The sequence below is a fragment of the Diceros bicornis genome, chromosome 23, assembly GCF_020826845.1.
Source record: "Diceros bicornis minor isolate mBicDic1 chromosome 23, mDicBic1.mat.cur, whole genome shotgun sequence".
Lineage (NCBI taxonomy): Eukaryota > Metazoa > Chordata > Mammalia > Perissodactyla > Rhinocerotidae > Diceros > Diceros bicornis.
In genome coordinates, this window is record NC_080762.1 from 56,760,545 (window position 1) to 56,784,970 (window position 24,426).

At 38.5% G+C, this 24,426-nt stretch overlaps 1 protein-coding gene across 1 annotated transcript in view; it reads right to left on the reverse strand.

The window, feature by feature from the left end:
* CD109 (CD109 molecule) overlaps positions 1-24,426 on the reverse strand; it is a 139,812-nt gene that overhangs the window by 60,235 nt on the left and 55,151 nt on the right. Inside the window, exons 6-14 of the mRNA XM_058566767.1 lie at positions 19,943-19,982; positions 17,335-17,419; positions 10,580-10,676; positions 10,176-10,317; positions 9,359-9,468; positions 7,722-7,946; positions 6,784-6,885; positions 6,634-6,696; positions 5,841-6,017 (exon numbers count right to left, since the gene is read on the reverse strand). Coding sequence (XP_058422750.1) covers positions 5,841-6,017; positions 6,634-6,696; positions 6,784-6,885; positions 7,722-7,946; positions 9,359-9,468; positions 10,176-10,317; positions 10,580-10,676; positions 17,335-17,419; positions 19,943-19,982 — 1,041 coding nt within the window. The remainder of the gene's footprint in view (positions 1-5,840; positions 6,018-6,633; positions 6,697-6,783; positions 6,886-7,721; positions 7,947-9,358; positions 9,469-10,175; positions 10,318-10,579; positions 10,677-17,334; positions 17,420-19,942; positions 19,983-24,426) is intronic.

The window sequence follows — 24,426 nt, forward strand, 5'->3', positions numbered from 1 at the left end:
GTGTAATCCTCAAGAAAGATAGAGCCCTGACTGATCTCCCCGTGTCTGTGGGAGGGTAGGAGCATCACTTACAAACACCAGTTAGCAAACACAGATGGCCTAATCCCATTGACCGACCTCCCCACTGTGTCCTCCGGTACTTTTCCACCAGCTCACCCCAGTCCTTAAAACCCTCCTGCCTTCTGTTTTAGTGGAGCTGAGTTCAGACTCTCGCCCCTATTGCTATAGTCTTGAATAAAATCTTCCTTGCCTGTTTAACTTGTCCAGTGCAATTTTTCTTTGACGTACCTCTTAAGCCAATGTATCTAGTTTACTTTTCTCCACCTATACCCTAAACAAAGGGAAGGGGAGAGCGGCATGTGCTACCCTGGCCCCATAAGACGTTAACCACAGCCCTGCTCAGAACAAGCCTAATATGTTCTCTGTAGCTGACAGGAAACCACAAGAGGAGGAAGGGGGAGATGCTGAGACATACAGCTGAAACCAATTAAAACTGTAGAGGGCAATGTGGCAGTCTGACTTGACCTGATCTAGACCCCGCAGCTCATTATAGGGTCACTGTAATGCATTACCACGCTACACAACACACTCACCAGCTCCATAACAGTTTACAACTGCCACAGCAACAGCAGGATATAACCAAAAAAAGAAAGAAAAGAGCTGGCACCCTTGTTTGCCTGAAAAACCTGCCCAGTTCCCCTAAGACCTATGAATATTCCTCCCCTCATTACCTAGACCCCTTATAATAGCTGCTTAATCACCCCAGGAGCTGAGAAGTTGATTTGTGAACTTTGTTCCCACTTCTCCATTCTTTGGCCATTGAATAAAGCTTGTAATATTGAACGCTCAGCTTTAGTCTCATTTCAAAGTTGTGACACCCAACAGAGGAAGAACCCCAAGAGGAATGGCAAGAGACCCTTCCTCAGGTCTCCCCCCAGTGAGGGAGAGAGTTCAACTGGTTCAAACCTTACACTTCTCACTCTTTACTCTGCACCTCAGAGACCCCATGGCTTCAACCTGCACTTCTGTGTGGATGATTTCTAAACACACGTCCCTTATCCCTTCTGCATCTCATTCATTTATTCCACAATCATTATTGAACATCAAAAAGATTCACTAATTTTCTCTTGCGTAAAGATATTATATTTCCAACTATGTAGTTTCTTTGTGAGTAAATATGATAAACATTATTATATAAAAACGAGAGAAAGATATCTTTCCAAACATAACTGAAACTAATTTGTCTCTCATATACACAACATTTCCTGGAAGTATGTTATTTATACACTCTGCTTTTTCAGAGCTGATGACCTTCACACTGCAACTTTTTTTAAAACCTGGTCTCACTTTCAGAGATTTGTGCCTCCATATTTAAGCTTGACCCCTACCTTAAAATACACCTGTGTCAGGGGATTGATGGAATCACTAGAAGTCAAAAATTGTGCTCTGAAACTAACAGAATATAGCATTGTCTATTTAAAATTTCCTTTCATTAGACGAAAAATAGTTTATATTATATTTTGACAAAGTTAGACTTAAGAGTTCTCAGCAAAAGAAGGCGTGCATAACTACTGCAACTTCTCAAAATTTTAACGAATTAAGGGGAAAGAAATGCTATTAAAGGAACTGTACTCTGCAGATCACTTTTTTTTTTTTAATTTATTGTTTATTGCAGTAACATTGGTTTATAACATTGTATAAATTTCAGGTGTATGTCATTATACTTCTATTTCTGCATAGATTACATCATGATCACCACCCAAATACTAATTATAACCCCTCACCACACACATGTGCCGAATTATCCCTTTCGCCCTCCTCCCACCCCACTTCCCCTCTGGTAACCACCAATCCAATCTCTGTCTCTATGTGTTTGTTTATTGTTATTATTATCTACTACTTAATGAAGGAAATCATACAGTATTTGACCTTCTCCCTCTGACTTATTTCACTTTGCATAATACCCTCAATGTCCATCCATGTTGTCACAAATGGCTGGATTTCATCGTTTCTTATGGCTGAGTAGTATTCCATTGTGTATATATACCACATCTTCTTTATCCATTCGTCCCTTGATGGGCACTTAGGTTGCTTCCAAGTCTTGGCTATTGTGACTAACGCTGCAATGAACACAGGGGTGCGTGTATCTTTACGCATTGGTGTTTTCAAGTTCTTTGGATAAATACCCAGCAGTAGAATAGCTGGATCATATGGTAGTTCTATCCTTGATTTTTTGAGGAATCTCCATACTGTTTTCCATAGTGGCTGCACCAGTTTGTACTTCCACCAGCAGTGTATGAGAGTTCCCTTCTCTCCACATCCTCTCCAACACATGTCGTTTCCTGTCTTGTTAATTATAGCCATTCTGATGGGCGTGAGGTGATATCTCATCATAGTTTTGATTTGCATTTCCCTGATAGTTAATGATTTTGAACATCTTTTCATGTGTCTCTTGGCCATCTGTATATCTTCTTTGGAGAAATGTCTGTTCAGGTCTTTTGCCCATTTTTTAATTGGGTTGTTAGTTTTTTTGTTGTTGAGATGCATGAGTTCTTTATATATTTTGGAGGTTAAGCCCTTATCAGATGTATGATTTGCAAATATCTTCTCCCAATTGTTAGGTTGTCTTTTCATTTTGTTGATAGATTCCTTTGCTGTGCAGAAGCTTTTTAGTTTGATGTAGTCCCATTTGTTTATTTTTTCTATTGTTTCTCTTGCCTGGTCAGACATGGTGCTTGAAAATATGTTGCTGAGACCAATGTCGAAGAGCGTACTGCCTATGTTTTCTTCTAGAAGTTTCACAGTTTCAGGTCTTACATTCAAGTCTTTAATCCATTTGGAGTTAATTTTTGTGTATGGTGTAAGGTAAGGGTCTACTTTCATTTTTTTGCATGTGGCTGTCCAGTTTTCCCAACACCATTTGTTGAAGAGACTTTCTTTTCCCCATGTATGTTCTTGGCTCCTTTGTCAAAGATTAGCTGTCCATAGATGTGTGGGTTTATTTCTGGGCTTTCAATTCTGTTCCATTGATCTGTGTGTCTGTTTTTGTGCCAGTACCATGCTGTTTTGGTTACTACAGCTTTGTAGTATATTTTGAAATCAGGGAGTGTGATACCTCCAGCTTTGTTCTTTTTTCTCAGGATTCCTTTAACTATTCGGGGTCTTTTGTTATTCCATATAAATTTTAGGATTCTTCGTTCTATTTCTGTGAAAAATGTTGTTGGAACTTTGATAGGGATTGCATTGAATCTATAGATGGCTTTAGGAAGTATGGACATCTTAACTATGTTAATTCTTCCAATCCAAGAGCACGGAATATCTTTCCATTTCTTTGTGTCTTCTTCAATTTCTTTCAGCAATGTGTTATAGTTTTCGGTGTACAGATCTTTCACCTCTTTGGTTAAGTTTATTCCTAGGTATTTTATTCTTTTTGTTGCAAATGTAAATGGGATGGTATTCTTAATTTCTCTTTCTGCTACTTCATTGTTAGTGTACAGAAATGCAACTGATTTTTGTATGTTGATTTTGTATCCTGCAACTTTACCATATTCGTTTATTATTTCTAAAAGTTTTCTGGTGGATTCTTTAGTGTTTTCTATGTATAAAATCATGTCATCTGCAAATAGAGTTTCACTTCTTCCTTTCCAATTTGGATCCTTTTTATTTCTTTTTCTTGCCTGATTGCTCTGGCTAGGACTACCAGTACTATGTTAAATAGGAGTGGTGACAGTGGGCATCCTTGTCTGGTTCCTGTTCTTAGAGGGATAGCTTTCAGTTTTTCACCATTGAGGATGATATTAGGGGTGGGTTTGTCATATATGGCCTTTATTATGTTGAGGTATTTTCCTTCTATACCCATTTTATTCAGAGTTTTTATCATAAATGGATGCTGTATCTTGTCAAACGCTTTCTCTGCATCTATTGAGATGATCATGTGATTTTTATTCTTCATTTTATTAACGTGGTGTATTACGCTGATTGATTTGCGAATGTTGAACCATCCCTGCATACCTGGAATAAATCCCACTTGATCATGATGTATAATCTTTTTAACGTATTGTTGTATGCGATTTGCCAGTGTTTTGTTGAGGATTTTTGCATCGATGTTCATCAGTGATATTGGCCTGTAATTTTCTTTTTTTGTGTTGTCCTTGTCTGATTTTGGTATCAGGGTAATGTCGGCTTCCTAGAATGAGTTAGGGAGCTTCCCCTCCTCCTCAATTTTTTGGAAGAGTTTGAGAAGGATAGGTATTAAGTCTTCTTTGAATGTTTGGTAGAATTCACCAGGGAAACTGTCTGGTCCTGGACTTTTATTTTTGGGGAGGTTTTTGATTACTATTTCAATCTCCTTACTGGTGATTGGTCTATTCAAATTCTCTACTTCTTCTTGATCCAGTTTTGGAAGGTTGTATGATTCTAAGAATTTATCCATTTCTTCCAGATTGTCGAATTGGTTGGCAGATAGCTTTTCATAGTATTCTCTTATAATCTTTTGTATTTCTGAGGTGTCTCTTGTAATTTCTTCTCTTTCATTTCTGATTTTACTTATTTGTGCTTTCTCTCTTTTTTTCTTGGTGAGTCTAGCTAAAGGTTTGTCAATTTTCTTTATCTTTTCAAAGAACCATCTCTTGGTTTTATTAATTTTTTCTATTGTTTTTTTAGTCTCTATTTCATTTATTTCTGCTCTGATTTTATTATTTCCCTTCTTGTACTGATTTTGGGCTTTGTTTATTCTTCTTTTTCCAGTTCCTTTAGGTGCATTGTTAGATTGTTTATTTGAGATTTTTCTTGTTTTTTGAGATCGACCTGTATTGCTATAAACTTCCCTCTTAGAACCGCTTTTGCTGTATCCCATAAATTCTGGCATGTCGTATTTTCATTTTCATTTGTCTCCAGGTATTTTTTGATTTCTTCTTTAATTTCTTCGATGACCCAGTCGTTGTTCAGTAGCTTTTTGTTTAATCTCCACGTATTTGTGGCTTTTCTGATTTTCTTCCTATAGTTGACTTCTAGTTTCATACCGTTGTGGTCAGAAAAGATGCTTGGTATTATTTCAATCCTCTTAAATTTATGGAGACTTGTTTTGTGGCCTAATATGTTGCAGATCACTACTTTAAAACAATGATTATTTTGCTTAAGAGGACCTGAGAAGGAGAAGCTTTTAGTGAGAACAATGGCTCATTTTAGTATGCATAAGTCATATGCATGGCTCATTTAATATCGATTCCACCTGGCACTCTTGGAATTAGGTTACTTTTCAGAGTTGGGGTCCAAGGCAGTTTCCTACACAAGCTATATACTTTAGGCTATAAAAATCACTGGTGTGTTTGGAGACCAAACTCCACACAGATCTCCACATGCAAGGTAACCAAGCTTATTGTAAATTTGTCCTGAGTTAGCTTCCAGGCTCATCAAAGAGATAAACCAAAGGCTAACTTTGCTTCCACATATCACTGCAAATGGCCTCACTCCATCCCACAACCTTCATTTCACTCTCACACCATTATCAACACCACACAATTGTATATTGCCACTACAATTCCAGGCCAGAGCCATACTGACTCCACCATTTGGAACTCCTGAAATAGCTTCATGTATTTGAGTTCAAGTCTTAAAGCCAAGAATCTAAAACTTACCAATAAGACCCACAGGGCACAAAAATCCCACATTTGAAAATACATATATAGTAACTAAATATGAAGAGGTTCAATCATAGTATTAGAAAGGAATAGAAATTTCTAACTAATTTGGTTTAATGATACTTTTTTAAAGAAATATTACATTTCTCAGACTTCACTCATATGAAGTTTTCTTTTTAACATCATTACCTTAAATCTTACCTTATTTTCAAAAACAAGCTGAACAGGAATTTTTACAACATCATTTATAATTTCCCCATCATCTTCAATATAATACACAATTATACAGGCTTTTGGAGCCCATGAATTTTCTGGTGTTAAAGAGAAAGCTGTTGAATTTTGCTTGCCTACAGCCACCAACTGTCCCCTGGATACCACCTGAAAAGAGGAGCAGACGAGTTTTATTTTATGCTGAAGCTAGTGAGAATCTCAACAGCAGGAACATGTATCATAATTTGAACCAAACACACAAATTCTTGACTTAAACCAACTTCAAAGCCTTTTTGAATGCAAGAAAACTTCCCTGACCAACAAAGAGAGTATAAGCTGGGAAACCGAAATGGACAAGATAAAGCCACACCGACTGAGGCACCAGCAGCTGCACAGTCAGGCACACATCCTTGAGGAGAGGAACACAGAGCACCACTGGGAGAGCTGCATGAGCAAAATCATAAGGCTGTGGGTGGCAATTATTTTGTTTTTTTTGGTTTTTCTTATATTTTATAATTTTCTACAATGAACGTGTATGGCTTATCTACTAGAAATTTAAATTTTAAACATAATACAAGATTTAATTATCCATCTTAATTGGAAATGCAAATATAGGTGAAAAAAGAAAAAAAGATATTTTGATTGCAAGAGAAAAAGCACAGGCTGAATATAAAAAGGTGTGAGGCTGAATTTTAAAAATTGTAGGTTTAGTCTAGACATAAGGTAGACACCATTTAAGATGATTCTATAATAGATCATAAATTTAGATTCCATAAGTGATTACCATATAGCTTAACTCCTTCAGCTGCTTGTTGCCACTAACCACCAACTCAAAAGGTGACCCCACCTAGAAAAAAAATCTTAATTAATACACACGTATTAACGGCAAAAGAGTACAATTATATTGTAATTACCAAGTGATCCTAAGCATTACCTTTATATTTTCGTCTCTTGTTTTTAGCTGGATATATGTTTTACTAGGAGATTTAAACATACCATGAACTGCCATGGAGCTCACGCTGTTCAGAAAAGAGGCCTAGAACAGAACAGGAGAGAAGGGAGCTATAAACTTTTCATCGTCAGTAATACCCTGAGAAAAGATGCTCTCTGCTGAACAACACTGAAAGGCAAATTCACTTCTACTTTTTTTCCATGCAGGAAAAATACACTCCCCAGATATTGGATCTCCATCATTTTATAGCTTCTTCTATAAAGTGACAGCTTTAAAACACGGAGGAGGGCCTTCATCACTATAATCTAAGAGGAAAAAGTACAGTCCTGACTTAATTCAGATACAAAAGTATATTATCAGGAAATACTGTAAGAGAAAATGAAATGAAACAGGGCTCCTTTCCCTGTCTCCAGAACACAGAGCTCATCTACAAGCAAGACACGGCATCAGCCCACTCAATCCACTGACAGTCAGAGTGAACCTCAGAGGCTACCCCGTGGCAGAGCTGAGGGACCAAAAGAAAGGGAGCAGGAATGGCTGGGGAGTCTGAGGCAAGCCACCTTGAGCTCAGCAAAGGAAGAGAAGTGTAAAAGAACAGATTCCTCTTTCACTTCAGCTCTTGCCAAAATACAATTTCAAATGACTGAAAATCATCCTAGCCTGGGAGTCTGGGGAGCTTCTCCACCATCCTGCAGATTGCTCTGTTTTACCAGCTCTCCAAAATGAACTCACACAGAAGCATTCAGTCTAACCCTCAGCCACTGTCATTAAATTACTTTTAACACTTTTGTCCTTTTTTAAAAGAGAAACATGTGTCCACTTCCTGTGCACTTTGACCTCCAACAAATTGAGTGCCTACCACAAGATTACAATTTTAATGATGTTGTTGCAGTAATATAATGATGGGAAACAGATGGCACCTTCAATTGTAGCTCGCTGGAATCATCCAGGATTGGGAATTCAATCTTAAAGATTCCATTTTGGGGGACAGTATAATTTAGAATCTGGACAGCTTCTGCTCCCTGATTTCCACTGTCCCACCTGCTCCAGTAATCGGTATCATTTCTCTGGGTCACTGTTATGACCACAGTAGTTCTTCTCTCTTCAGGAGTCAGCTGATTGCCATCAGAACGGGTTACCTTCACCTAAGTAACAGGTAACAAGAAAAGCAAAGGATTTAAGTTCAGTTGAATCCAGTCTCCACCTGTGCTATTCCCATGAAACTGAACTCTTAAAAATTATTGGTAGCACCCTAACTTCCAGACTCAGTGGTGTCTCTTGGAGGCATCTGATACCACTGACCACTCCTTTCTTGATATCATGGCTTCTCTTGCCTTCCATGGCTCCACAACAACCTTCTTCACTTCAAACCCCTCTTGCTACATCCCCTTAGTGTCCTTTTTGGTTCCTCTTCCCTCTCCCTAAATGTGGGAATTTGTCAGGGTCAAATCAGCAGCTGTCTGTTCTCTCTTTCTCAAAGGTCCCAGCACTCCTACTGCCATCCTCACCTTGCTCTGGAAACTCTCACTCAACACCTCCCACTCCCTGCAGCAAATGTCTACCTGTACCTCTCTGTCATCTCAAATTCAGTACATCTAAAACTGAGCAACCATCTTGCCTTTCCTATTTTTGCTAAGACTACAATTCTGTCAGACTTAACATCTCTGAATTTCCTCGCCCTCTTCCCACCCCCCAAATCCAATATACACCAAGTCTTGTCCTTTTGTCTCTTATCCTGCCTTATTGCTGTGTGTATATCTTCTTGTCACCATCAGGAAAACTGTGAATCCAGGGTGGGCAGTGGGGCATCCTCAGCCCTGTGAGCCCCATCCAGCACCATGCCTTGTACATTGTCAAAACTTACCCAACTAATAAGAGTTAACTCAGTACTCCCTCAAAAAAAAATGAGATTTGTTGATAATTTTTTAATGCTACATCTTTGCTAGAACTAAAATTAGTGATTATAAAAATCAAATTAAAATTGAAATTTTTTGACTAGCACCTAATTCCTTCAATTAATTTATAAAAGCTTCAATGTAGCAATCCAAATCTAACTTAAATTGCTCATTAAATAAATTTTGAGGGGCCAGCCCTGTGGCATAGTGGTTAAGTTTGGTGCGTTCTGCTTCAGCAGCCCGGGTTCACAGGTTCAGATCCCGGGCGCAGACCTACACCACTCATCAAGCCATGCTGTGGAGGCGACCCACATACAAAATAGAGGAGGATGGGCACAGATGTTAGCTCAGGGCGAATTTTCCTCAAGCACAAAAGAGGAACATTGGCAGTGGATGTTAGCTCAGGGCGAATTTTCTTTATCAAAAAAATTAATAAATAAATAAATTTCGAGGAAAATAATTTTGTTGGAAACTACTTTTTTATAAAAATTAGACAAAGGTCATTTGGAAACAATTCTATACACCTCATATATCTAAAAGGGAAAAGTAATCTATCTACTTTTGGTTTAAATTTTTTAAAATGCACTGAAAATATTATTTCCCATTGTGTTTCATTAAATTGAACATACTGCTTTAGATCATTAATAAATATGTCAACTTACAGTGGCTGTGAAGTTGAGAGATGGCTTCAAGATAGTAGCATAATCAAAAAATTCAATGATGTGATCATGTTGCTTGAAAAATACATTGGAGCTTGCATTTCCTGAGATACCTGTTTTGGAATTGCACCATTTAGAAAGCAAAAGTTATACTTCACCACAGCTTCTATCCACCAAATTTCCCCATCTGAGGTACTTCCCCAAAGGGTTAAGATAGCAGGGCACAGAAGGCTCATTCCCACGTTGGCTTGACCACTAGGAGCACCATAAGATTCTATTATGTCCTCTACAGATCCTTTCTTAAGCACCATTCCTGCCATCCCCACCCATGACATGTGCACCAGCAGATTCAGGCCCTGACAGAACAGTCCTTTGTTCTTTCAGGGATTGGTCTAAGCTGTTGAAATAGCAACACAAAGATCCAAATAATTAACCTTCATTTTATTATTAAAAGAGAAAACTATCTAGGAGCAGATGAGATTTCAGAAGATGTTCATTGATTAAAAAAAAGAAGATGGTTAGTCAGCTGAAAAGGTAGACCTTCCCATGTCGTCTTCAGGCTGAAAAGAAAGAGTAGAAATGGAAAAAATTACAAATACCTATCACGTGTGCTTAAAGTACAGACTTTCATAGAAAATAAGTTTCCCTTTCATTATGAAAGCATTCTGCAAGCTAGACTAATTAATAGTCATGACAATTTCAGCATTAAATCACGGCTTTAGAAAGGCAAGGATGCTCCCAAGTGAATGTGCCAGTTATAATAAGGAAGACGACAGAGCAGCACCATGTAAGTGTTACCTTCATGTCAAAGTCTACAAACCTGTAAGTGATTCTGTCACTGTGGCTAAAATTTCTACCGGCCCAGGAGAAGAGAGATACATGTGTTCAGAAAGCCCATCCGAAAAATCCATTACCTTTTTCATCTCTTCATCATTAAAAGTGAAGTTTGCAGATCCATTTATCTGTTTTGTTAAAAAATTTCAATTTTATTCTTCACTTTAGTAATTCAAAATTGAGGAATAAAACTCAAACTAAGTCACAACAATACAATAGCTCTGGTTCCATTTTAATTACTATAAACGGGTAAATTCTCACTTGTCCAAAGCTAGAAAGCTCTTGATTTCCTTACACCCAATTTTTTGTTAAGTACAAAATCTTATTTCTAGAAAAAGTACACTTACAGTTTTTCACCATTACAAGTTACAAGATATCTGCAAAAGTTACCTTAAATTTTTTTGTAATATTTTTCTTCATGCCCCAAAAGGATAAAGGTAAAAATGTAAGTGTTACATCTCCTTTCACTGGCTTACCATATGTATACCTGAAAAATAATAAATGGATTTTTTTACATTTTCAATTTGAAATTATCAAAATAACACAATGAAAATATTACTGTCAGTAGCATACACTGGCAATTCAATTTAAAAGAATTATATTAAAAATATACTCTTACTACAAATGTTTAAAACTAGACAAAGGTAGGAATGTCCTTAATAAATGGCAAGCCCTGAAATTAAGGCTCCAAAACGGGAAGATTTTTAACTACAATACCTCAAAACAGTTCATAATACACACTTTACCTAGCCTCTAGCCATCTTAGAGACCTCAGAGAAAATCTGATCATAATTGGAAGCGATAGTTTTCTGTCCAAGACTTTTAAAAGATTATGAAGATCTTTTTTTGTGTGTGAGGAAGATTAGCCCTGAGCTAACATCTGTTGCCCATCTTCCTCTTTTTGCTGAGGAAGATTGGCCCTGTGCTAACATCCATTCCCATCTTCCTCTACTTTAAATGGGACACCGCCACAGCATGGCTTGATAAGCGGTGCACAGGTCCGCCCCTGGGATCCGAACCTGCGAACACTGGGCCACCGAAGCAGAGCGTGCGAACTTAACCACTACGCCAGTGGACAGGCCCCCTATGAAAATCTTTTATTCCTAGAAATCTGGACCAGCCCATTAACTGCATGCCCAGGAGGCTTCACAGCTTTTGCACATGTTCAGATGTTAGTTGAAATTGCAACCGCCCTGGCCCACTGCTGCGCATTCCAATGTTAACCAGGAGGGTTTATTAGACCAAACATGCTGAGGCACCAAACATGCTCGTGGCTATCAAAAATTGGTTTCTTGAAGGAAAATTTAAATAAGAGTAGTTTTTCTTTATCCATAGTACAAAAATCATCTTCTTGAGTCAAATCTCATCTCTGCTTCTTTGCATTCTATGTACTATTTTTATCCTCTCTCATGATGGGAATGTCTCTTCATGTGAAGGAGAGCCAATCTTTGGTAAACTATTTTACAGCCAGAAAGCCTTTTTTAAAATATGTTTCCTGGGTTCCTTCCATCTCTGTTGTGAAATGCTCAGCCAAACATGGATGTCAGTTTTGCTCTGCACTCTATAAATCCAACAGTAAACTCTTGTTTCCTGAATCCATTAGTTGAACACAGAAACAGCCTCTCGTCTGATTCAACTCAACTCAAAAGCTAATGGCAAAATATAACATATTGCAAATTAAGAAGAATAAAACAAATCCATCTTCAAACGCACCACCCTTCTGAACAAAAATAGCAAAGTTAGTGAAAACCCTGGTTAGCAACTTCAGCATCAAATTTATTCATTCAAAAGAGCGTCTCAATCTGACATTGCTTGTATCTTGTTAAAGATTAAATAAATGCATAACTGGAATACCAGAACATCGTATTTTAAAAGTTATATCACATGATAGTACAGAGAGTTTGAAAACCCAGACATAATTTAAAGTATTCTCAGACATAAATATTTTTTATTTTGATTTAAACATGAAGCAGATTTAGCTTTCCAAGCACCAAGCTGATTATAATTAAGTGAAGCAAGGATACTAACAGTTATTGTCCTAAGTAGAACCTGGAAGCATTTGGGATAAACTAAGTAGTCGGAAAATAATAGCTTGACAATATTTAAAAAAGCAAATCAAAGATATTCTGGTATAGGGCCGGCACCGTGGCTTGGTGGTTAAGTGTGTGCGCTCCGCTGCTGGCGGCCTGGGATCGGATCCCGGGCGCGCACCGACGTACCGCTGCTCTGGCCATGCTGAGGTCGCGTCCCATGTACAACAACTAGAAGGATGTGCATCTGTGACATACAACTATCTACTGGGGCTTTGGGGGCGGGGGGGGGGGGAGAAAAAAAAAGATATTCTGGTATAGTATCATTAACAAAACAAGGATTTTTCTTTTTCAGAAAACAGCCATAGCACAAAAGGGTTAAAAAATTATACCTAAAAAATTGAACCTATCAGTGTAATTCATGTTTCTCCCCACGTTTTTTTTTCACGTCATTTCCAGGATACAAATGTCTCAAGTCATCGAATAATGAACACATTTTAATAAACCTTAGATTAAATAATAATTTAAAAATTCTACAGAATTTTTGGAGAAGTTATTTGAAGAAATTCTGCAGAAGTTATGGAAGTAACTAGATGTATGCTACGTTATTTTCTTCATCATCCTCTAGAACCCACTGTGGTTAGTGAGAAAGAGTCTATTTATTTTAATGAAGTGTGAATAGTGAGCAGATGTTCACATCAAAGCTATAAAGAAATATAGATTTTTATTCATCTCAGTTAAAGATTTCAAAACTTAAAAAAAAGACATTAACCTTCTTTGGGAAATGTCCAGCAATCCTCTGCATATTAACTATGCCTTGACGGGACAGATGGCTACCGGCAAAAGAGTAACCTAAATTGTCTATCATCACTCATAGAGATGACTATAATAGCTAATACAAATCAAATATTTAAAAATCATCTCTATAACTTAAAAACAACCATCCAAGTCGTAAGATGACAGAACTCATCTTTCAAAATACACCCAAGGAACCACTGGATTTCAAGTCCTACTCTCTAATCCCTAATTCGGTGACAAACACCAAACCTGCTGCCCGTACGACTTAATTTGGTTCACTCCAAATAGCAGGCTGTTGATTGGGTATGAAGACCTTTGCCATGCTACATACAGCTCGGAACTGAAATCTTAGGGATCACATTGTTTATCCATTTGTTCTGTCAGTAAGTATTTACCAGATGCCTACTCCATGGCTGCTGGCACTGTACCAGGCACCAAGGTGCATAGCAAACGAGACACAGAACCCCCCTCAAAGAGGTGGAATGGCGAACAGCACCATTGCGTGACTAGTGCTGTGAGAGGTATAAGAGAGAGGGCTAGGGACAAGCGGCCAAGCCTTGAAATTGCCAGGTGAAGGCCTACTGGTCAGAAAAATCATTTTGCATTCTTGGAAGCACAAGTAAAATTTGGGAGTAGAGTTTGGGAGTGTAGAGAAGGGGCTGGGTGGGATGTTTCAAAAGACATAAAAGTAGAAAAGAATTCTGGAAGATATACTAAAGAATTTGAACTTCACCCTCAAGGCAATGGTCTGAAAATTTTCATGCAAAACAGTCATAAAATTAGATTTGCCTTTTAGCAAGAAGAAGAAGGAGAGGAGGAGAAAGGAGGAGGAGACAAAATTCTGGATACAGTATAGAGAAAAGATTGGAAGAGGTAAAACTGGAGTCAGGAAAAATTTTTAAGGAACTATAACAGTAGTTGAGGAGAGAAAGATGATGTTAGCCCGAATCAAGAAAGTAGCAATGGAGATGGATTTGAGAGACACTAAGGAGACAGAACCAAGAGTAGCGGATGTTGGTTGGATATGGGGGCTGAGGGAGTGGGAAGAGTGCAGCTGACCTGGGCAGCTAAACAGATGGTGGTGCAGTCCACCAAGACAGGGAGGCACGGAAGAATCAGGCTTGGAGGAACACAACAGGTTTAGTTTAAAGTATCTGTAGGATGCCCACTGGGGAATGTCCAGTGGGCAGTGAGCCTGTCAGTCTGATTCTCAAGACAGAAATGTGGGCTGGCGATATGGATTTAGGTGTCATCAAATTATAAATGGTAGCAGAAGCCCTGGCCATAGAGAAGAAAACTCTGAGTAAATGTGTAAAGAAAGAAGAGCAGAGAGCCCAAACGGAGCTCTGATGAACAAAACTTTTTAAAGATGGACAGAAGAGAGCTGCCTACAAAGAGTCTCAAAGGAGTAGCCAAAGGGAAAAGAGAAAAACCAGAAAGGCAATGGAAGAGGACAACAATGTCAAATGCTGCAAAGGGGAAAAAAGTTGTAAAAGCTTAACAAAGTACCCACAAGATTAAGCAAGAAGGAGTCTTTGTGCCCATGGTGAAAGCAGTTTCAACGGCAAGGTGTGGGCAAAAGGCTGAAGAATGGTGTGGAATGTGAAGAAGTTGAAAATGCAACTCTGACTCAGCTGTGAAGAGGTGAGAGATAGGGCAGTGGCTGGAAGGAGGGATGCAGGTCAAGGGAGGGCTTGTTTCTTTTAGATAGAAATGACAGAAATGTTTAAACACAGACTGAAGGTGCCACTAATGAACAAAAGGTTAAAGATATCCAATGGAAGAAGTCGAGACACTTTGGGACAGGTGAGAGGGGAATGGCATTAGGATGCTCCTGACAGGAGACAGAATCCAAGGCCCACGTGGGAGGATGGGCCTCTGAAAGGAGGAGAGATGTTGCCTTCATTATGCCAGACACAGGACGATGATGAGCAGCAGCAGTGGCATTTCCATCTTTTCTGGGATGCAGTATTTATAGAATAGGTCCATGCCAATTTTTACAGACTGATAAAAGACCCTGCTGGTCAAAAGATTTCCTTAATCTGTTGCAAAGTTGTATATTATATCCTCAATCTGAATAAAAGCGACCCTCCCAAAACTGTAGTGGTAGGCCCAGGACTCACGAAGCTGGAGTGGAGGACTGATGTTTGTTCACAGCCTCTGGGGAAAAGGGCCTGGGCCACATCAGTGTTGATTCATCCGAATTCCCACAGGTCTGCACTGCCCTGGGACAGAACTACCTTCCTTTGCCATAACCAGACACATCATCCCTAGGCAACTGAAGCCTGAAGGAAGGAGATTTCATAGGAAGGAAGTATTCAGAACGGACTAGCATCAGAACTAGCCAACTCTGAGAACTTTAAATGGCAACAAGGAGGCTGACTACCCACAACAAACCAAACACACTAAGGTGGTCTTTTAGATGTGTCAGTTTTACTAGGCTAAGGTCCCCAGTCACTTATTCAAATGCTAATCCAAGTGTTGAGGTGAAGGTATTTTATAAATGTGATTAAAGTCCATAATCAGTTGACTTTAAGTAAAGGAGATTATCCTAGAGACTCTGGATGGGCCTGATTCAATCAGCTGAAAGGCCTAGAAGGAAAGCTGAGACTTCCCTAGAGAGGAAGAAATTCTGCCTGTGGACAGCAACTTCAGCCCATGCCTGAGAGTTCTAGCCCGCCCTTCCTGATGGCCTGCCCTATGGACTATGCACTTGCCCAGCTGGCCCCACAATCAAGTAAACCAACTCCCTGCAATAAATCTCTTATTACATATCTCCTACTGGTTCTGCTTCTCTGGTTGAACGTTGACTGATACACATACTAAGGAAAATGATGAGCGTATAATGTGGTGAGCACTAAAGAAATGCCAGGGGGCCATCTCTTAGCCATGAGTATTTCAATAAGGTCCAACAAATGAGAATCAGGATGAAACGACAAGGGTTCTTACTGGGCTGAGGGGAGGAGGGCGTCAACATCATGGCCTCAGGGGATCCACACCCCCTAAAATTGTATATAAAATTTTCTGGAGAGTTACCAGAGTTTAAGAACCACTGTTTTAACTGATTGTGTTAAATCCCTGGCACATCCTTGAAAACTAAAAACAGAAGCAAAGAAGGTATCCACACAAAACCTGACCGCTGCAGACTTGGCTGTTGGGGTGGATTTGCACTCACTGAGCTCTATAAGCGCTAGTCAAACAACTCAAAATAAAACCCAGATGGAATGCTTAACCTTCAGCTAAAATCGGCAAGATAATAATTATGTAAAATGCAGGCATTTATGTGTTTTCTAAACCATAAATTCATCCACAGTACCCAAATCATATTGGAAGCTACCTCTTAGTTGAACACGGGCAGAAAAATGAACTTGGTCCAAAATGGTAGACACGTTTCTGCCTTTGCGTTGCATGGGTTTTGCATGATTTTTTGCAAATAGAATCTGACGCAGGAGTCCTTGGAACAATTTGGTCCACCAGGAGACTCACTGCCCAGGGCTTGCCACTGCCACAAACCCTCCCCAGGAGAGGAATACCGTGATGAGACAGCAGTGAGATGGGGTGCAGTTTTTATCAGCTATTGCAAACAAATTCTGAAACTAATTAAATTTCAGAAACCATTTCAGACACTGACACATGAAAAATGAAAGCTACAAGAGATCAGACCTGGAATTACTTGAGGGCAACCGCAGCCTATACTTTTGAGAACTGGTCTGGAACTAGCTAGTCTGGAACTCTAAGGATGCTTTCTGCCTCAGTAAAACAAAATGCTATGCTGTCCAAGCCAGTGGATCAAAATCATGAGCGCCACCACACATCTGTCACAGAGAGTGGACTGGACATCTCTGTACACATGTGCTGAAATGAACGATGTATGTGGATTGCTTATTTATCTGCTAATTGCAATAAGACAACCAAATCCCTCCCCCAAGATTCAACCTCCATTATTGACAGAGAAAAAAATCAAGAGTTAAGAAGAGGTAAGTCACCTCAATCCATGTCAGCTGAATGAGGAATAAATCAAGATACAACTTTTTTTTTAATCTGGCACAATCTATAAAGTAAATCCCTTGATTAGTCTTAGAAAGACACTAGCCTGCGGGAAATATTTTAGGACTGGACCAGCTTGGAAGCAGAGATGGATGCAAAGAGTTCCATGCTTGATTCTTTATTACAGATACTCGTTTCCTGCCCATTGGGTATTTTAATAATCAAAACATGTGCTAATATTCTGGACTAATATTATATTAGTATATAATGAGCTCTTTGTCATATAGTTTTATAACAGTTTATACTCATAAAAAGAAAAATGATACTTACTTTGCTGTGACAGTACCATTCAAACTCTTAGAATTTAAAGAACAATATAATGGTGTCTGCAAAGCAACTTCAAATTTTGGTAATACTGGAAAAGAAAAGCAAGGGTAAATATTTTAAAGAATCTACTATCATTTTCAGCTTAACAAAATAAAGAATAGAATAGTTCTAAAGGAGTTAATTGGTACTATTTGAACTTAGATTCATTAGAATCCAAATACACATTAACACATAGACGAACAGCACTTCGCTTCACCCAAAATTAGACACCCCGACAAGGCTGGTGACTAGACAGCAATAGTGGGGGCCAGGTGCTGTGGACACTCATGTCAGGGGGAGCTTCCCAGTAGTAGAACCTAAACTGTATCCAGAACCCTAGATGCAAAGGCACCTGAGTGCTGGAGGACCAGGCTTTTACTCGGCTGCCACCCGTCAGCGTGGCCTTACCACTTGTTAAAATACTTCCATACCACTTGTAAATAGCTGGTCCAGAGCAGCCCCTTCCCTGAACCTTTCTTCACTTTGGTTACTAACAGCTCATCTTGGAGCCCAAGACTCTCCTTCTCCTGCATGTGCCTGACATACAGTCACAATAAATCCTTGTCCTTTGAGACAATCAAAGGCAAACCTGGTGACAGCCTAATGTCATGGACTGCTATGAAGAGAAAGTTGTATCGTAGGATTGCTAGAAAATACCTAAGATATGGCTGCAAAGTAATGGTGGTTTTCCTTGTGGGGCAGGTACTGACAGGCAAGTCTAAAAACTCCAATTTTAGTCAGCTTTATATAATTAAGATATGAAATATTTTATAAATATTAATACTATTTGATATAAGGCACTCCACCAGAGTAAAAAATTTTTATTTCCTTCCAGGCTACAGAAATATTTTCTTTCTCTAACTTCACTGACCACAGAAAGAGATCAGTCTCAAAACAAGGCATCTCACCATCCAATTAACACACGAGAAGTATCAAGAAGGCCAATGGGTCAACAATATAGGGCAGACCTCCAGCTCCAGACAAGGCTAAAGACCCTTGGTATGCCAAGATACTCTGGACTCTAGACCATCTAGGACTGGAGGGCCACAAAGGCCATGTGGGTCAACTCTGACCCTTCGCCAAGGTCCTCTACCAGCACAGAAGTTAGGGGCCACTCAGAGGTAGAATGTCCTCAGAATGAGAAAATTTAAACATCCCTCCTCAAACATCATAGGCGGGCAATCAATTCCCCACCTCCACTATACCACCCAACACCACCTCTGTGTGAAATGAAAACAGCCTATAAAAACCTTGGCCAATTCTGATTTATTCTTCTAGATCAGGGCTGTCCAAAAGAAATAAAATGTGAGCCATGTGGTGTAATTTTAAATTTCTAGTAGCCACTTTTAAAAAGTAAAAAGAAGCAGATGAAATTAATTTTTATATTTTCCCTAATCCCATACATACAAAATATTATCCATTCAACATGTAATCAATATAAAAAATTACTATTAATGAGCTATTTTTCTTTTTTTGTGCTAAGTCTTCAAAATCTGGGATTTTACACTTAGAGCACATCTCCATTTGGACTAGCCACACTTCAAGTGTTCAAGAGCCACACATGGTGAGTGACCCAGGAATTAGACAACAAAGTTTAAGATCAGGGGTCAATAAACAATGACCAGCATGAGCTAACAATGGTTTTAGCATTTTAAATTGATTGGAAAAAAATCAAAAGAAGAACATTTCATGACATGTGAAAACTATATGACCTTCACATTTCCGTGTCCATAAATAAAATTTTATTGGATCACAGCCACATTCACTTACATACTGTCTACAGCTGCCTTGTGCTACAACGGCAGCGCCAAGTAGTTACGACAGCGACATACGGCCCACAAAGCCTAACATATTACTATCTGGCCCTTTACAGGAAAAAACTTTGCTGATGCCTGTTGATCATGAGACTTACACATGACAGTGCCGTATAAGATGTGTAGAGCCTGAACCACAGAGGCATAATCAAACTACTTTTCAGAATTTCTATTGCCTGAATGAGACACAATCTCAAAAAAGTGACACAAATCAAATGAAAAAGCTCGTGTATAACTCACAATAGCTATTCAGATTGCGACTAATACGGAGATCCTACGCCTTCACTCTCATCTTTCTTTCCTCTCTATCCACCAACAAAATGATTGGGTCACACTGTCTTTATCTATGTGTTTCTAACTGCAATATTATCAAGGTGGCACCTGCAAAAAGAGGATTGACCCAAGTTAAACAGACTGCCTTAACCAGTGCCACCCAAATGAAAAACATGGGAAATAACTGTTATGTTTAAAAAAAAAAAACCATACAGAATTTTAAATATGTTATGATCACAACAAAGAAGGAGGAAATTCTTCTTTATTCCTTCTTCTAGGAAATTTTTCATTATTCTTTATAGTGACCTTTTAATTATAACTTTCATTTTTACAAAAGAAAAAATGTTTAGACCTATAAGAAACACCAGGATTTTACCTCCATTGGGATTTTTACTCTAAATAACACCTCTCTTGAAAATTTCTCTTATCTCTTACTGTAAAAGGTAATAAATGTTTTTTCTTTCAAAATAATGAAGAACTCTTACCATATTCTGAAACCTGAAATGATTGATAATATGTCTGGTCCTATTGGGAGGAAGAAAGACAAAAAAAATATGTTCTTATTTAATTATTTTGCTCACTTACTTACCTCACAGAAAGATTTACAAAAATTTTGAAATTACATTTACAATGATTTAATAAACAAACGGTTTATTTTAATTCGTAGAAGTTTATTTTTAGTCATTTACAACATGTAACCTGTGAGATTTCACGAGTTTTTCTTGCCAACCCACTAACATACAAGGTTACCTGTCTCAATAATTCACTGCAGGTATTTAAACAAACTGCTTAATCTGACTTCCATCATTTGTGAAATGAGAATTAGATTAAATTAAATAATTTAGGAATTTATAAAACAAGCATAACACATGTCAAACTAACAGGAAATGACTTCAAATTTGTTTTGGATATCACTGTCAAAAAAACAACGGAGAAAATGAAGTTATACATAATTCAAATATTTATAATAATCAAGGATACAAAATCATCATGAACCAACATCCTCTACCTTCCTAATTCCTTGAATTATTTTCTAGTGTAACTCTTAAATCAATACACTGTACCCTATTTTAACAGATACTGTTAATTATTTCCTTTTCCAAGACCAACAAGAAAACATGTGGCCTATTAAATCTTTTTTTTCTAACTCCTCATATTTCTATCTGTCCATTCTAAATCACAGGTAACACACTAAATAGAACCACTTCAAAATAGCTAAGTAATTCCACTAACAAAATTTGTATTCTAATTCTGATTCCATAAGTTTATCAAAGCAAACACACAGATGCAGCTACAAAACACTAGCGTTTTCAAAGATCACCCTCAGTTAATCTAAAGCAACTGTACACCAATGTTATTTTTTAATCCTAAAAGAAATATATAGTTCATTTCAAAGTATAAAACAAATGTAACTACTTACATGCTAACAAAATAATTGTCTAAAACTTGGCTTCAATGTTGTCATTTAAGGTAGATCCCCAAAAAATTGTGTTGATCAAAATCCTTAAGAATCTCCATATTTGTGACTTCTATCTTAAACTGTTTTCACGACATATATAAGAATGTTATAAATTACATGTATTTGATTCATTTATAAGTTTTAATTCGTCATCTTCAAAAATCAAGAAGGTAATCTACCTGTATTACCTGTTTTACTGATAAATATAAGAACTCTAGTCTATAAATTAGTTTTTTCTTTACTTACAAGGCCAGCACAGGTGAGGCTGTGGAACAAGTAATCTGACAGGGATGTTAAATTCAAACAGCAAACACTGAGAGAGCACCACCCGTAAAGCACTCAGTCCAGAGACGGAGACAGACAGGACCAAGGGCAACAACACAAGACGGCCAGCACCCTGAGGTTCACGATGGCTTCTGCTCATCCTCTCCCCTGTGCCAGACTCACACAGTCTCCCATCTCTACCATCTTCCAAGACTGAGCTCAACTATGACTGCTCCCCTGAATCCCCAATGTAAAAGCAGTCTCTCTGCCTCCACCCACTTTAGTCCCTCCTTCTTTGTCTCTCTTTACCCCGAGTCATAAATATTTAGGTATATGGCTTATCTTGCTGCAAGTTCTTTGAAGGCCAGGTCCATGTTGGACCGTTTTTTATCCCTCATAGTTTATCCCTTGAGGTGAGAAAAGAGTGTCTGATACCAAAAAAAGAGCTCAATAAATATGTGTTAGGTTAAATAAAAATTAGTAGCTTTGACAAATGTAGGAAATCAACTAATTTGTGTGGGCCTACTTTAAACAACAGTCTTGAAAACAAGTTTTAGGTAATTATTTGTTTAACACATAAGTGGTTACATTAGATTATATTTTAAATGAATTCTCCCTTCCTGCCTCCTACATTACCAATTGTCCCTGTCTTGACATGAGTACAGCCATGTTTGGCCGCTCCATTGACCTACAGCCACCAGCACAAAAAGAAATACAAAGCTGCTTTCTGTGTGGTGGGAACTGGCCTTTCTCCCACGGAGAGAGTTGCAAGTTGTAACATTTCAAGGCTCTTGGAGCGTCGTAGCACGGGATGGACTGGCCATCTGTGCCGGGCTGAGACGATAACCAAAGAGAACAATGCACGTACACAACTACTGGGCCGGGATGTTAGCCAGGGGGCTCAGTGCACGTACGCCACTGATAACCATTTTGTACATGGGAACACTAAATGCTTGCTCTGCAAACTCTGTAATTGCTTACTCTGAAAATTACTGATGGTATAAAAACTGCTGGAAACTGAGACCTGGTGAGAGTTCCACCTGTGGAAGGGACACCTTGCCCAGGACGTGTGATCCTTGCCCAGCCGCGTCGATTGACAGGGCTCTCCCGGCAGTGGGGCGTGGATGTTGTGAGTAACTGATTTGATGTGAAGTAATTGATTTGATATGAAGTAATTGATTTGATGTGTTCTCTTTTCGGTTAACCTGGTGTTTCTCCTTCTGGTTGATTTGTGTCATTTCTCTTCAGCCGATGTGGGTGTTTTCCCTTTCCAGTCGGGCTGATGTTTTTTTCCCTCTTAATATTTAACCTATTTGGATCTGTTTGCAGACTGTCACCTTTACTATCCTCTATATAATAAAATATACCTTCGGTCCATTTGTTTGGAGTGGAAAGTGTCTTTTACGTCTCCGATCGAATCCCCGAACCTCTCATAACAGTCCCTGACAATTCCTGGATTTTCTCTCTCTCTGTTCACTGTCTCCTTCCCCTTCATTCAGTCTACAAACATTTTCAAGTCTTCTGTTCTCTTAGTACTCGTAAGTATCTTCTAAGATCTTCGTAAGTATCTGACTCCTTCCTTGTTTCCTTAACAGTCCCCTCTTTCTAATCCTGAAATGCTGGCCCTTCCCATCCTGAGCCCAGTGCTCTTCCCTCCAGAACCTTAAGTGAGCTCATCAACTCTCGCTGTTTTAACTAACCTCTATACTAAAGACTCCTAACTCTTTATCTCCATCCCATATCTCAACCAGGAGATTCAGATTCAAACCACCTTCTGAGAGGAGAAGTGGGCCATCTCTACCTCAGTGTCCCACAAAACATCCTGGACTTCTTGTCTGGATTGAGCCTCCACCAGGGACCTTTTCTTGACTTCCCCATGTTGGGTTAGATGCCCCTTCTCTCCCATAATAACCTGTATATAACTCAATCATTGTACTTAATTATATTATATACATAATAACTATATTATTATAATTATCTGCTTTGTGTCCATCTCCTATAACAGACTATGAAATCACTGGGATCACAGCACCTAATTCAGCACGGCTTCAATGTCTGTCAAGCGAACACATGTATAAAGGAACAAATGAATTGATTCTTGTCCCCAGGCTGGTTCCTACAGGGCTCATCAGTTTAGCCTCAGTTATACAGTGTCTCCTGCAAGAAACTGAAATAACCTCTCATGAGCAGAATCATACTACCCTGAAGAGGCACGGCCCCTCTCAAATGACCCATAGAGTAACCTTGACTCTCTGCTCTGCATTTGGAAGGAATATGAATGTCAAGGAGGGAAAGAAGCCAGCCATCACGGAAAACTGAAGAAAAAGTGGAAAAAGTGCTTCTTTTTACTCTCATTGTAAATTGGTCTAACAAATCAAGAAATCATTTTGTAACTCAGTGCTGATAGAGTGCTTCGTACAGACGAGGTTTTCCCAGGGTGTTCATAAGTGGTGAAATTCAAATCAAGAAATAAATTATTTTACTGTCCAAGAGGTTTGAAAAGCAGAAATGACTTCTGTAATTTTCAACAAATTGTCCATGAGGCAATCAGGCCATACCAATTTTCACAATGAATTTAGTTATTTCTAAAAAATATTTTCACAAAATATATAATCAAGAATGGTAGAAGATATTGAAATATTTAAAATTAAGTTTAAATATTTTATATATTTAAATCTTAAAACTTTAAATACTAAAAATTTTAAATATTTAAAATTCAGAGAATTAGTAGCCATTTACGCCATATATAACCACAAAAACACTGATACTGAGTACTTTCGTTAGTCTAGAACAGGGATCCACAAATCTTTTCTATAAAGGGCTGGACAGTAAATATTTTAGGCTTTGCAAGCCAAATGGTCCTTATCACAACCATTCAACTCTGCCGTTGCAGTGCAAAAGCAGCCAGAGACAGCACAGAAACAAATGAGACCGACTGCGTTCCAAAGTTCCAGTTTGTAAACTTTATTTACAAAAACAGGTGTTGGGCTCCATCTGGCCTTTAGGCCAGGGTTTGCTGACCCCTGGTCTAAAAAATAAAATTTATTTCCAAATTGTTCTATGTTAATTTTAGCTAAACTAAATTTGACTAAACTCAACTAAAAACATGGAGCAAAAACAACCCCAGGCCTTTTGTAGGAAATACAAGTTTCATTTATTAAACAAATTTCCTTCAATTTCAAATAAATAATCCGCCTCAAAATAAGTTTTTAAGTTGATTCTAGCTCATCAAGTGCAGCGCATGTT